This window comes from Dermacentor variabilis, chromosome 4 (assembly GCF_050947875.1).
Source record: "Dermacentor variabilis isolate Ectoservices chromosome 4, ASM5094787v1, whole genome shotgun sequence".
NCBI lineage: Eukaryota > Metazoa > Arthropoda > Arachnida > Ixodida > Ixodidae > Dermacentor > Dermacentor variabilis.
The window spans coordinates 51,559,430-51,575,013 of NC_134571.1; the positions used below are offsets into that span (position 1 = coordinate 51,559,430).

The 15,584-nt window shown below is 48.0% G+C and overlaps 1 protein-coding gene across 1 annotated transcript; it reads left to right on the forward strand.

Moving 5' to 3' along the window:
• Nucleotides 1-3,961: 3,961 nt before the first annotated feature.
• Nucleotides 3,962-14,383, forward strand: LOC142579132 (uncharacterized). Its single transcript, XM_075689034.1, has 3 exons — nt 3,962-4,256; nt 10,040-10,122; nt 12,227-14,383. The coding sequence occupies exon 3, from the start codon at nt 12,246-12,248 to the stop codon at nt 14,214-14,216; it is 1,971 nt and encodes a 656-aa protein (XP_075545149.1). The 5' UTR covers nt 3,962-4,256; nt 10,040-10,122; nt 12,227-12,245; the 3' UTR covers nt 14,217-14,383.
• The last annotated feature ends 1,201 nt before the right edge of the window (nt 14,384-15,584 follow it).

Genomic DNA, 15,584 nt, shown 5'->3' on the forward strand with positions numbered 1-15,584 from the left:
CACACACACACACACACACACACACACACACACACACACACACACGCACGCACGCACGCGCACACACACACACACACACAAACAGATTCAAGCTTTATGTGCCTTTTAAGTGCTTTAAAAAATGAAAAAATAACACTTTGCAAGGCTAGCTATAACGATCGGTATTCTGCCGGTAGTCTACTTACGGAGGAGGATCTTCAAGGGTATACGTGATCGCTTGTTCATTATAAGCATATTGCCGAAGTCGTACTTACGCAATATATTATTTCATAATGCTTTCTCGTTTGATACCATCCTAAATGCAAAGGCAGCGTGGTTAAGTTATGCAACATATACGTGCTCATTTAAGACAACTTCACCCAGACACTCAGCCTTGGAATGTTAAAGTTGTGCAAGAGAAACATTGCTACCATTAGCAAAACATATAATAGGAAAAACTTGAAGCTTATGCCTTTTGGTAGGAAATCACAGGCGTGTTGCTTTACCCTCGGCTTTTTTTTTTTCTTTCCTGAAAATGACTTCCCTCGATTGAGTGTGCTGCCTACAGGCGAAGCGCGTTTCTCGCGACCTTAGTAACACCACCTTGAAATGGGCGTCTAGAAGCAGAAGAGACCGCAAGCTCCGCTATCCGCGTCTGCTTTCCGGACTGGCAGTGTTCGTTAAGTCCTTATTGCAGCACGACGTTGAGATCGCGGGAAAGTGGCCTTTCCGTAACTTATTCTCTCAGCGCCGCCACCTGAAATAACGCTTGACACACCCTGACAATTTTACTATCTTACACGTTACCTAATGACAGGAAACTTGCGATTATTTAAAAGCTAGATACAAACAATTCACACAAACAATCGCACACAATTACTTCGTGTCGTTTGTGAGCGCGTTAATTTCTCTGGTCTGTCCATGATGACTGTAGATATAGCGCGAACCAATATGAGATACAGTCGCGCGGTCGCGTTTCGAGCAAAAATGAACAACACGGAAGGCAGCACCGTGCGTAGTCTGCTCATGCGCCAATGTACCGTCAGGACTGGTCGTATAGCTGGCCGGTGGCAAAATTCATTACTGCAGACGGCGAGATCCAGGCACACAAGCTGGCGTTTTCGCGCATGCGCGCACTGTGTCCGTGTTTGCAATGCAAACCAGACTACACAGAAAGGCACCCGTCTTTATTTGTATTTTACCCACCGTGGTGTCGTATAGTGGCTTTGGCGTTGCACTGCTAAGCCCGCCCGACGACGCGGGATCAAATAGCGGCCGCATCTCTATGGGGACGAAATGCAAAAAAGCCCGTGTACGGTGCAACGGGCGCGTGTTAAATAATCCCAGGTGGTCAAAATGAATCCGGGGTACCCCCTGTACGGCGTACCTCATAATTGCATCGTGTTTTTGGCATATAAAACCCTAGAAATTATTATTTTTTATATATGTAATTTCTTGCTTGCCGTCTCACTTAGATGTGATTAACTAGCACATCTGAATATCTTTGCTGAGGACTACAGGCCTGCCGTCTGTTCTTGCGTGTTCTCGCGGCTCAAGAGAGAGAGAGAGAGAGAGAGGGGGGCAAAGAAAGGACAACGAGGTTAACCAGAGATTATTTCCGGTTGGCTAACCTGTGCTGGGGGAGGGACAAAGGGATTCGATAGGTGAGATACACAAAAGGATAAAAAAGTAAAAAAATGACACACACACACACACACACACACTCATATATATATATATATATATATATATATATATATATATATATATATATATATATATATATATATATGCACACACACAGACACACGCACGCGCACACACATAAACACACACATAAACACACACACACACACACACACACACACACGCACACACACACGCACGCACACACACACACACGCACACACACGCACACGCACGGACACGTGCACACACGCGCGCTACAAGCTCGATTGCTGCATTTGATTTTGGGTCGTGTACTATAAATCTGTCAAAGCAGTGGCCTGTAGCGCACAGTTATTAACTGCTATCAAGCGGTAATAGTTCCGAGTGAACCAAGTGATAATAGTTTGTGAGTGGCCGTCAAGTTGGCAGTCTGGGTTACGCTCCTCGTCAGCTGAAGCTTGCAGTATGATCTCCTGCAAAGCTTCGCGCTTTCAATAACGGCTAGAGGTATGACGGCGAGAGGCTCAAAGAACGGCTTACGGAAACATAAAAGATGGCGAACTCTTCCTACAGCCCCGTGAGACACCGGTAAAAAAAAAAAGGAAAACGTTTGAGCGAGTGCTTTCGACTTCGAATGAGTGCGAATAAGTGCCGAGTGCTTCTAGATGAGGCGTATAGTTCGTTATATCCAGCCGCTCGGAACACGACGGCGTGCCCTTGAGAAGCTATCTCACAGCGAGGGTGCGAAAAGTTGGTTTCTCCTTGGGCAGAAACCCGGAACGCACTGTCAGAGGTCATACGTAACACGCGTCTTATGCCCCTGTCAAGCGGGCAAGTTAAGCGCACTTACGGGGAGTGCACTTCGGGACTTTGAGTGACACTTTAGGCTATGCGGTGCTAAACGGTAAAACAGAGCGCACTCGCACTAAAAAAAAAAAAAAAATGGCAACAGACTAAAATAATGTTTTCTGAAGATGTAGGATAAAATAAGGAAAGCCTTCTAAAAAGCGATTGCTTTAGTTAGATTATAAATAAATAGACAATCTTGATCTATATTTACTCAGCAAAAAACGAAAATATTTCTATCATAAGAGCGTTACAAGTCAAGGCCGGCCAAGACGAATGCCTAGCCAATCCAGAACAAGACGGTGGCGTGCGACGAGGCGGCATTTGATCCTGCTAGAACAGAATATTAGCGAGTTCTGTTCTGATTATAGTGTTAAAAGCCGTTCAACAGCTAGAATAAACTTCTGTGTCCCTTTTCTATGCACTTCATTTCGTATCGTTGAAACCGCTGGCGGCGAGGCTACGCACTCGACCAGCAAAGTGCGTTCCGTCAACGCACTCCCACCCGGAGTGCACTCTTCTGCGAGTACACTCCGCTTGCGATGTTTAGATTTGGGAAAGTGCACCTAACTTGCCCGCTTGACAGGGGTATTACTACTACCCGTTAAGATTGCTAATGATTGTCGCTCTTTTTCGCAATCTTGCAAGCTAGAAATCGCTGTTCGCATATTGACTTGGCTGTAGAGACAACATTTTTCTGCTACATACAATACGAATAAAGATTCATTCATTCATTCATTCATTCATTCATTCATTCATTCATCGTAATGCCAACGGTGGGCATCGACGAGATCCGACCGCATTCATTCATTCATCGCAATGCCAATGGTGGGCATCGACAAGATTCAACCGCATTCATTCATTCATTCATTCATTCATTCATTCATTCATTCATTCATTCATTCATTCATTCATTCATTCATTTCATTCAAACATTCATTCATTCATTCATTCAGACCGGCAACGAAAGGCACACTACGTCGCCTCGATCCGGGGGGCGATGTGCTAAGATATAAAAGAATCATCAACCCTTCCTCGCTGACAGCCGAGGCAACAACAATAATCGTCGAACGCGAAACGAAAAGACGCTCCTTCTGGAGAGACTCGAGCCGGACAGACCAGCAGGATTTGATCGCCAACGAAATTTCACTCGGAGGACGCAAATGTCCACGCGTGCGCACCTATGTAGCTCGAGGGAGGAGAGTCGTCAAGCGAAGAAACGCTCCAAAGAGGCGCGTGCTCTCGCTCCCACCGGCACGCGGGCGGAGTTTTTCCCGAAACACGGATCGATCCGCTCCGCTCCCCGGGCTCGGATCGATGGCGGCTTCGCGACGGGCCCGCGCCGTGCGCGCTCTGCCGCGGAGATCCGCATCCCAGCAGCCCCGCCGAGGCCGCACCTCGCAACAACGCCGCCGCCGCCGCCAGCGCCGGCGCGCCGGGAGCGTCAACGACGAACTCGAGGTCTCAGTCCCCGGCCGGCGAAGCAGCCGCGGAGTGCCCGCAAGGAGCACCTTCATCCGCCATTCTTCCCTCGACGACGCTGTACGCTCCTCGGCTCAGCAGGTCGCAGCCGCCGCAGCCGCCGCATCTAGACACTGCAGCTTCACGATGCGCACGCTCCGGGAAGACGTGTGTTCTCCTTGCTCTGAGGTTCGTCACTGACGGCATCTTCTTTGACGGACGCACGGACGGGCAGGCAGGCAAGCAGCTACTACGAGCTCCTCAACACATCGTGCACCGTCATCGTCGTTGCCGAGGGAGAGGTGGGCTGTTGTAACGCTGCCAACGGTTGTTGGCAGCGTTACCGGATTCGTGTTCAAAAACTATTTGTTCCTCTGAACTTAGCCTCACCACTTCTCGTGGACAGCCGCGAACCGTTCGCTATTCGCTTCTTTTGTTTTTCTCTGCGCGTATAAGCACAACTCGATTCTCGAACAAGTTGCGTTGCGTTTGGGAGCGCCACTGTGCCCACTGCTCGAGAAGTTGTTTATTGCCGTTGCATTTGGCGGTTTACTAAGGAACCTTCTCACATGGACGCATTGACCCTCAAACGCGTGTATGGCCCCAGTGTGGCAAGGCATTCTCCCTATGACTGGCGGCGAGGGGGGCTATAATAATCGGCCGTGCTGGCCTTGTTTCAAACTGTGTTCGTACAATTTCGAAGCGTTACTAACAAGTTCGAGACAATTGATTGAATCGAATTCAACCTGGCATCTAAAGGCTGAGCAACCGCGAACTGTCGGGCAGTCGTGCTTTAGTGTCAGCGTGTTTGCTAGAGCCACTGCACTTGCGTGACAGATTGCGCTTCACCTGCAAGCGCCAAAATGTCGCATCGTCAACGAGGCCGCACGTTTTGCTTGTAGCGAACGACCAGCGGTTCAGCCGAAGAAGCAACTTCAATGAAAGTACCGCTTGGGCGCTACGACCAAACGTCGCTATCATTACGCGGAGGACACCAGCTAAGGGTAGCTAGGTGGGTCGACATTCGGAACGGTAAAGTAGAGCGAAAGAAGACCTGGACGTATGGTTGCATAAGGCACACGCCAGGAGCTCATTCGACTCGCGCGCACACACACACTGAAGCGAAGTTGGTTAGTTAGCCGCCTGTGTGGGTCTTACGTCTTGCTTCACCACGTGTCGTTCGCGCTGCTTCACCATTCCTGACTAAGGACCGCTCGCAAAGATGTGTAGCTCCGTGACTTCCGTTGTTTGGATGAGCCGTTGCGGACGAACGCTTTACTTTTCTCTTGCTTCTTTTTTACTGTGTGAGCATTAGGAGTGTCAAAGTGAAAAGAAGTGGATGTGTGCAATGTGTGGGAAGCCGGCCACGGTCTGGTGTCCCTTGCAAATTGTACCAAAATTTAAAGAGACACTAAAGGCAACTATTAAGTCGAGCTAGGTTGAAAGATTATGCTTCCAGCTGTAATAATGAATTGTTCATTTATAATAAAAACAGAGCTTTTATGAGCGAGAAAATGACGAGAATAGAAAATCAGAGGCGCGCCATCTGTTGACGACTGTCGTACCTCTTACGTGTCACGTCAGCACCTATGTTTCACGGAGAGCGGAAGCGATCCGCCACTGCAAATGGTATCGCTTTTCTCTGTTTATAACGGCCGAGACGGCAACGTGTGGTAATTGACTGCCATGCCAGCTCAGGCAGTGGAGACTCAAGTGACCGATCGTAACTGGTAACCTGAAACCAAGCAGAGTCCCGGAGTGACTCACGAAAGCTAAACACCTACATCCGCCAAGCACTACGCTTCGTATAAAGAGCTAAATAAAGAGCCTGCACCTGCAAAAGACACAACAACGGCATAGAGATGACGTCCAGTCCTCCGCTTTGGCGCGGGCAGTTCAAATTGAGAAGCAGCAGCGGGACATTCAACGTCAATGTCCTACGCATAAAATCGATATATTGGCATGCAGAAAACGATGAAGGACTCTTAGACGGATGCTCTGTCGATCTAGTTCGATTTTATACTTTCCTTTAGTGCCCCTTTAAAAATATGCTAGTACCAAGTACCACGCAGCTGGACAGAACCAAGGTAATAGTGTGTATCGTAATGTTTACGCAGTCAATTTTTTGTATTTCGCCTAATTGCATAATTAATATTTATTAATAAATAACTTCTCACATATCGTAATCAGAGCATTCTTGTCAATCATAAAACTGTACGCCACCATGAAAAAATCCCAATCCATCTTTCTGTTGCACTATACCAGGCCAAGAGGTTCACAAGGATCCCAATTTGCTTGTACCATTCCACTCCGCATGAATACAATGACCTATGCAATGATGCCCAGAGGACGTGTTCCTCTGGCCACAGTCACGCATATATCGAAGCCCGATCGGAGTATTACGTTGACGTCAGCTTCTAGTAGGAAACCATTATTCGTGGGAAACCATTATTCGTAGGAAAGCATTATCCGTAGGGAACCATTATATTAACTGCATTGAAACACGTATTCGCTACAGCACAAGACGCAAAGTACGCCTCGCAGCTCACGGATTTATACGAGATGTATACCATCAATGGTTCATGCAACCGTGAGGGAATAAAATGCTCTTCATTGTACATGGGCTATAATTAAGCCTCATTAGACTCGCACATATTGGCTACATGAATGTTTTTTTTTTCTAAGCCTGAAAGAAGCCCGTAAGAGCACGCGAAAAGTTTCCGCGCGACTGGTCGCGCGGCAATTGTTCCGTGTTCTGCGTGCTTTATTTACTGCCCGAAAAAAAAAAAACATTTACGTAACACGTATTGAGCAACAGAAAAATGGATCGGAAATTTTTCATGGTGGCCTACAATTTTCTTATTGACGACTTTGCTCTGACTATAATATTTGAGACGTTAATTAATAATTAATAACTAATACTGTAGTAAGGCACAAAAAAATAAAGTGACTTGCTCAAGCGACCGCAAACAACATTACTTTGGTACTGCCCAGCTGCATATATAGTCTTCTTATTTTTTTTTTTTTTAATTTGGCGCAAGTTACGCGGGACACCCGGTATAATTCGTGGGTCTAATTTCTTTATATGTTTCTTGCCCGTGCGCCCTTTGGATATGTGCAATCGAACGCTAAGCTTAGGTTTCAACCTAAGCTTATCGAGGGCATATATAAAATTGGTATTTCTATAGCACTCGTTCTGACCATAATCAGAAGTCTGCGAAATAATTTGTGGGAAGCGTGCATGCATACAACTTTGCCAAGCATGAATACGTGAGGAAAATGAACGTTTGTGTTCCTGAAAATAGTCATCGCCCGCCACTTTATGTGTGTGTCTGTGTAGGGGGGGGGGGCATTATGAAATTATATAAAGGTCAAGAGGCAACGCCAGCCTCTAATTACCTGTCCTATTTCCCATGTTAAAACAGTTTCCGGGGAATTTCTCTTGGTGCCAGGTAATATATCCATGGGCCAATAGGCAGACAGGGCTAAACGGGGGCTTGACTGGAGAAGTTGGAAGCAGTGGGCCTCCTACTTATGCCCAAAGTTTTTTTTTTTTGTAACTGTTGTTTGGCAATGGCCTGACATTGCTGATCTGTAACCATGCCAATCCGCATTAGCACGTGCACGCTCAAACAGCTTTCGCATTCTACCCTAATCATGTTTCGTTTAATTTCGCCGGTACACTTATGAAGCCTTTCTTGATGCCTACAGTGCAGTACTGCAGAAGAGAACAAGAGAAGGAGAGAAAGAAAGAGGAAAGGCAGAGGGCTTCATAAGGACATAAACTATAAGAATGATAAACAACGCACGTATTTTTTACTAACGCGTTCTCGCTGCCTCCCGCCACGAATATTTAGCGTTTCACGGTCAAGGTATCAGTTTCAGTGGCGTATAGGTTCCACAAACAGGTTAACACTGGTGGCATATACCGTCGGTCACTTTTCAAAACGCGGCGACGGAAACGCACAGAGTCATATTTAAACGCGCAGGGCCACCGGGTCTCGATCAGACCTACGTGTATCTTATTCTTCGGCATGACATTTTGCATATTTGACGTAAGGGCGTCAAGACTCTGAATCGCATTGTAACGAAACATATAATGCTTTCTACAACATGCGCGCGGCAGCCACGAAGGCGGCAAGTTTTTCAAGGCCAACGTGTATCCAGTTCAACGAGTACTCTTCCGTTAAAGCGAAGCTCTTTGAACGTAACGGCAATTAGATAGGTTAGGCCAATGATTCCGGTAAACAAAAAGTGCGCCTTGCGAAGAACGAAAAAAAGAAAGAAATAAAAGTAAAAAAGAAACAAAGTCCTTAGGCAGAAGTGAAAGGAGTGCGACGTTTACGATTCTAGTGCCAGGTGAGACCGCTGGCTGTTGGCCAACAGCGAAAAACAGGACAGCAAAACGAATTAGCACAAGGAAGCAAGCGGCGTCATTTATAAGGCTGTACCTAACCTCGGGACTGAGCATAAGTAAGTTCCACGGAGATCGCTGTGATTCCCATGACGTCATCGCCCTAATTGAAATGCGCGAGTCCACTCCTCCGCTATACGTATATATACGCTTATTGGCGCAGCGGCCCCGAAAACATTTCAACAAACCAATTCATTTTTTTTTTCCCAATTGAATGGTAGAATTCCCCGACCCAGGCCGTTTGAAAAACGCTTCTGCTTGGTTCCTTAGACAAAAGCAGGCGATTCGATCACTTTTTTTTTAGTTACAGTTGAGAAACGTTCCATCTGTAAAACAGTTACATTCCGCAAACATTTACGCGGATATTTCGTTATTTTATATTGTTTATTATTGCGCGCCAGTGTTTGTGGACGAAACCGAACACACGCATTGGTATATATAATATATCACTTCGGGGTGTACAGCAATGAAGCCGGATAGCAAACAACAAATGCGGGACATTAAACGTGCTCCGATATTACGCTTTATTCGGCCCTGGTTAACCCGGAAGTTTCTCAAATGCATGCAAATACATTATGTCACGAATTGTATAATTTTGGCGGCCACTTGCGCGGTTGCATCATACGTATTCGAGCTCAGGATGCCAATAATATTACTTGTATACATTATGTTTTTTTTAGACGTGAAAAATGGCGACAACGCGAGCCGCAGTGATGTTTTAATAAAGGTTTAGAGGTCGAACAACGACGTAACACCCGTTTCCTTCTAGGCTGATGACTTCGAAGGTAATGCCTGTCGCCAGGGCCGCGAGGTGAAGTATACGTTTATTGAAAAGAAGGAATGCACCCAAGAGCATCGAAATTTCAAATCGAAATCGCTGCGTTTGTTGGGAACGCAGCGATATAAAAATAAAACGGATACGAGCATGCAAAAGCGTGACGCGAATTCGATACGGCGTGGAACGCGGTACGGAACAAAGTCGGTGTGGCATTACAACTTACTAATGCGCAGAACGACGAAATAAAGTATAGAAAATGTCGTAGACGCTATATACTTAATTGCGTGTGGCAGGGGATAAGCTGGCTTCATTAAGGTCCAACTGCAAGACACACTTCAATCAATCATAATAATAAAAAAGAATTGGTAGCACCAAGAGAACCTTGCGTGACTGGCGGGAAGCGGCTGCAGCACACATGTTCACGAGAACGCGTAAACCGTAGACAACTTCGATTGCGCCTATTGTAAGGAACAGCCGACGCGCGGCCTGACAAATAAGAATCGTAAAACTCTCAGGGCGACAATAAACGTGCCACCATTTGCATCCGTCTGGTTTTATCATATCTATATATACATAGGGAGAATGCTGACTGCTCGAATCGCCTGGCAGGTGCAGAGCCGTAAACTTTGACAGTGATGCCCAGACAATGTTGGCCCCCTCACAACGGCCGGATATCACTCCGCATCACCGCCGGAGGTGCGGCAGTTCGTGGTCGAGGTTGCGTCGGGCGAACTCGCCCCGACCCAATCGAAGAACGATCGGTGACCCGCGCTCTGCGCGAAGCAGCCGTTGCGTGTAAAGCACGCGACTTCGGTCGTGAGATGGGATGCATCGACGAAGCCCTCTGTTCCCTGGCATGGACCCCTCACGCCCTTTTATGTCGCCCTGCGCAGAACGTGAGGAAGAGAGGAGGACGTCTCCGACTGATCCTGGACACCGAACCGACGCCCGCGGAAACGGCACTACGCTGCCACACGTAAGTGACATTTCGTGACGCGTGATTTGTGTGCGATTCTGTTGGCGATATACCGCCACGTTCGTCGCTGTTAACGCCGAAACATAAGCGGTTGTGGATCACGGAATAAAGTCAACGTTCAGCAGTTGTTAAATTACGAGATTTTACGTACCAAAACTACGATCTGATTATGAGGCGCGCCGTAGTGGAGGGCTCCGGAAATTTTGACCACCGGGGGTTATTTAACGATATATATTCACAGTGAAGTAGACGCGCGTATGAAGCGGTTTATTGACGTTTCGGCCGGGATCCGGCCTTCATTCTGAAAAAGGCCGGACCCCGGCCGAAACGTAAACGTAAATAAACCGCTTCATACGCGCGTCTACTTCACTGTGAATATATATATATATATATATATATATATATATATATATATATATATATATATATATATATATATATATATATATATATATATATATATATATAACGAGAAAACGTTTAGGTATCTCTTTTTCGAATCAGCCGGTATATAAATACTGTGTGAAAGTGTGATTGTGTGCCCATTTAGTTTGTAACATAAGGCCAACGTCATTTCAGGCGAAACATGATCTCCTATTTAGATGCATATCGAAAGAGCAATGCGGTGGCTTATTTACAAACTAAACATGTGCATTTAAAAGCACCTTTGGCGCGATAGGTGTTGCGAGAGGAAGCTCAATAAATAATTCACCAGGTTTCCTTGAAGGGGTTCAAAAGAAGGCCAGAGCCTTCATTTGAATATTATTCCAGAGGTGCGTATTGCTTCGTCTGTGCAGATGTTCAAGCGAAACTTGAAAAAAGAGTCAACTCGTGCAAGAGAACCGAACAGTATGATGAAACCTGTCACAATGTCATCTGATGCAAGATAAAATATGCTGGGGACAGTCGCCTCATTCAAACACGTCAAGTTACAATAACTTCATCTGTCGGGTAAACAAGTAGGTTCTAATAGATGAAAGACTCGCACATACGGGCTGCATAAATGTCTTTTCTAAGCCTGAAAGAAGCCCGTAAGAGCACGCGAAAAGTGCCGCCGACACATCACGCCAGATCTTACAAAAGCAAGCATTGAATAACTCATAGGCGCCAACTTTTGCAAAGCGCACACAAGGTATCTATTCGTAAATTCATGTCTCGCAACGAAGTGAAGCACAGAGTTGCAATGAAATCGTGATGCTGTGTTAAAGATCTGTAAGAAATCGAGACATATTTTACATAAACCAAGCATTCGTACTTTCATTGCGTTGTATAGGAACACTCCACTTGACGATGCAGTAATATAATGTGAGAACACTAGTTCTAATACATCTGCCATGTCATGTGCTGAGATATTCGTTTCGCGCAAAGTGTTCGCACTAAAGTGCTAATGCGCCAATGTGTAGAAAGGCATGTGCACGCCTTAGTGCACGAGCATGAGTAGACGCGAGTAGGCGCATTTAGTGCAAGAGTTGCTTTTTTTGTTCAAGCGAGCCATATCTCTCTGGGTAGGCGGTGAATCTAACAAAGACCTCGCATGCACTTCCGCGAGCGCTGTGTTTTGTGGCCTGACACTCATGAGGGACATCATTCGGATCTGATAAGCAACTTTTGTGAACTTTTGGAAGGCTGCAGCTGTATTCTTGTCGTGTCGCAGCGAATATCTAACACGTTCAAGCAGAAAAAAAAATGAGGTCAACGTATTACATATGAAGGGACCAACATCCACTTAAATACCTATTATAAAGCAAAAGATCCTGCAAGCGTCAGAGGCAGCAGAATTGCACCCGCGGCTTTAGCTTACTGGGCTATGGCATTGAGCTGCTGAGCTCGAAGTTGCGGGTTCGATCCATGGGCGCGGTGGCTAGGTTTCGATGGCGGCAAATTGTAAAAAAAGGTCGTGTAAATTTATGTGCCCGTTAAAGAATCCCAGGTGGCAAAAATTAGTCCGGTGTCCCCCACTACGCCGTGCCTCATATCAGATCGTGGTTTTACGACGAATAACCCGGAAACTTAATTTTGGGCACAGGAAACATACAGGCACTGCATTCCGCATTAACGTTTCATGGGTAAGCGTGTTTAGGGAAAGCGTGTTCTCGCTATGCAGGTCCTGAGGAGAGCGCACGATGCGTCGGGCCTTCGCACTGACCACTGCTCTGGGCGCCCTGTGCTTCCTGTTCCTGTCGCGCTACACGACCGTGCTGCCCTGGCTCAGCTGGTGGAAGTCGGCGCGCTCGGAAGAAGACGAGGACCTCGAGGCCAGCGGCTACCTGATCCGCACGCCGGAGTGCCACATCCCCGCATGGGACCCGTTCGACCCCAGCGTGGCCCACCTGTACCGCAAGGTGGCCGACTTCGTGTGCCCCGGTAAACCCACCTTCCTACGCGTACGCCCCAACGCAGTGCTGGTCGCGGACGACGCTCTCCTCTGGCGTTACTACAAGCTCAAGCGCTCGCAGGTCAAGTGCACCTACAGGGAGGTCTTCAGGAACCCCAAAGCCCCGGCGCACGTGGCCGACGATCGCTACAACCTGAGCGCTCCGAGGCAGCTGACCTTCGGCCAGCCCCTGAAGGTGCACCACGCCATCGTCAACTGCTTCCACAACCACCAGGAGGTGCTCGTGCAACACGTACCCCTCGTGCCGGTGTCGCCGGAGCTGGAGCGCAAGCTCCAGCGACTCCAAGAGACCTCCGGGAATTCGGAGGCGGCGAGGTTGAACGTGCTCATGGTGGGAGTGGACTCGATCTCCAACCTCAACTTCGAAAGGCACATGCCGAGGACCAAGGCGTTCCTGAAGGACGTTCTTGGTGCCGTGCAGCTTCACGGTTACACCAAGATCGGCGACAACACGTTCCCGAACATAGTGGCGCTGCTGACGGGACATTTCCTGGAGTACTACTGGAACGAAAGCCTCTCCAGGTTCACCTTCGACGGGCTGGACTTCGTGTGGAAAGATTTCGCCAAGAGAGGGTACCGCTCGTTGTTCGCCGAAGACGCGCCTAGCATAGCCACTTTCAATTACCTCAAACACGGTTTCGCAAAACCGCCTGCAGACTACTACTTGAGACCGTTGTGCCTGGCCACGGAGAACTCGGCCGTGCGCTCCAAAGCGGGCCGTCACTGCTGGGGCTCCAAGATGGAGATGGAGGTCGTGTTCGACTACCTCGCCGACTTCGTCGAGGCGTGCGAGTCGCGCCCCCACTTCGGCTTCGCGTTCGTGGCTCGCCTCACTCACGACAGCCTCAACAACGCCGGATACGCCGACGCGCCCTCGGTGCGCCTCCTCGAGCGCCTGCACGGCAGCGGCACGCTCAAGAACACGCTGCTCGTGTTCTTCAGCGACCACGGCTTGCGCTTCGGGCCCATACGCTCGACGTACGTGGGCAAGCTCGAAGAGCGCATGCCCATCATGTTCCTCGCTTTCCCGGAAGCCTTTGCGCAGCAGTACCCGACCGCGGTGTCGCGGCTGCGGACGAACACCCGGCGACTCACGACGCCGTTCGACGTGCACGCCACGCTGCAGCACCTGGCTTCGTTCGCGCCGGACCGGCCCCACCGGACGATGCATGGCGTCAGCCTGTTCCACGAGGTCGCGTTCAACCGAAGCTGCGACGACGCGTACATCTTTCCGCACTGGTGCACCTGTCAGAACAGGACGGTGGTGTCCGTCAACGATCCCGGTGTGATCAACGCGTCGCACGCGTTGGTGAGTGCCGTCAACTCCCAGCTGGAGCCCAGGGCCGAACTGTGCAGCCCACTCGCGCTCGACAAGGTCATCGACGCCACGGTGTCGCAGCCCAACGACAAAGTGCTCCGCTTCGTGCGCCACTACCACGACGTGATCGGCCGCGGAGTGCAGCTTGGGAAGAAAGTGACCGCACCGCTCGATTACATGGTGACGGTGATGGTGAAACCCAGCAACGCACTGCTGGAGGCGACGATCCGCTACTACGAGCCTACGGAACAGTACGTTGTGCTCGGTGACGTGAGCAGGTTAAACAGGTACGGCAGTCAGGGGGAGTGCATATCCGACGCGGTAATGCGCAAGTTCTGCTACTGTAGGACGCACCTGAAAGCCACTAGGGGACCGGGATGAGGAACATTGTTGTGGAGAAGCATCGGTTTTAAGCAGTAATAACGAGGCCTATGGACGGGACCTCGTGTATTGTATAGCACGTACGTTGCGACATCTTTCAGCAACACACGCATTCGCTTTTTCTTATGGCGAGTGTGCAAACAATCTCTGGGGCCATGAATGATGAGGTGGGGGGGGGGGGGGGGTAGAGTGGGAATATATCCCTAATGGAAACAAGACTCCCGTTTGTAAAGCGCGTCAACTTAACGGCGTTTCTGAAGACAAGCTAAAAACGCACATTTTACCTTCTTCAGGCAGGAACCACTGTTGCAGTGTGCTTCGAAGGTGTATCGAAATTTACTTTTATTTATTCATTACCATAGCCGTCTTAGAGAATAGGCAAACGTGTAGACATAGCATATGGAGGTTATGTAATTCGAGAAAGCCACAGAACGATAGCTATGTCAACTAAAAGACGGTGCGAAACTTGGTCGGTTCGTGCAAATTAATGGCAAGATGCACCGACATGTCACCAACGAAGTTTAATAATTGTTTTGGGTGCCACATTCCGTGTTTGTTCGTATTAAAAGAACACCGATAAGAAGCTATATAGCGACACTGCCAGATCCAGCGCATTACTACCTGCTTTATTATTCACATATTTATCACCATGATCTACAGACATAAGTGCAGGTTCCAGCCCGTATAGATATAGTATATAGATCTGGGCATTGTCTGTGATACGCGCCAAAAAAAAAAAAGAAACATGGGCTAATATGACCGACAGTATGTTCAGCGAGTAGCTCATGAATAGGATCATTTGTTATCTGAATAAAGAATTGAATAGGTAAATAAATGTATTTGAGCAAAGGTCGCCGACACGGCTCTGTTGTTCCGAGTCACCAATGAACGAGCTTTTCACGGGCCGAAACTGAACTCTGAAGGCCTTCTGCACCATCAAGAGAGCATTAATTGTCTTCCAATAAAACGAGACCATCACAGAAAAGTAGTCGATTTGCAGATTCATTACATATTTTTATGGGACTTCAATGTCTTCAAAGAGCAACAAACATAAAGCTGACAGTATATATTGGCAAAAATAGAATGGGTTATAAATCTTTAGCTCTGCCCTTTCCGGCAGAATTGCGGTAATAGTCCCATGCAAACGCATCAAGCACGATAATTGGTATACCAATTATACGTTATTGTTACATCGTCTTTAGAGTATACTCTAAAGACGATGTAACAACAACGTGCGATAAAAAGTAAACGTCTGTCATACGGGCAGTCTCCGTGACGGAACCAGTCACCGTCAAGTCGTGTCAGTAAGCACACATCTACTCTGCCTAAGAGAGAGAGAGAGAGAGAGAGAAGAAATTTTATTAATGA

What these genes read in the sequence shown, in the direction of transcription:
- LOC142579132 (XM_075689034.1), top strand. Translation starts at nt 12,246, where the DNA reads ATGCGTCGGGCCTTCGCACTGACCACTGCTCTGGGCGCCCTGTGCTTC.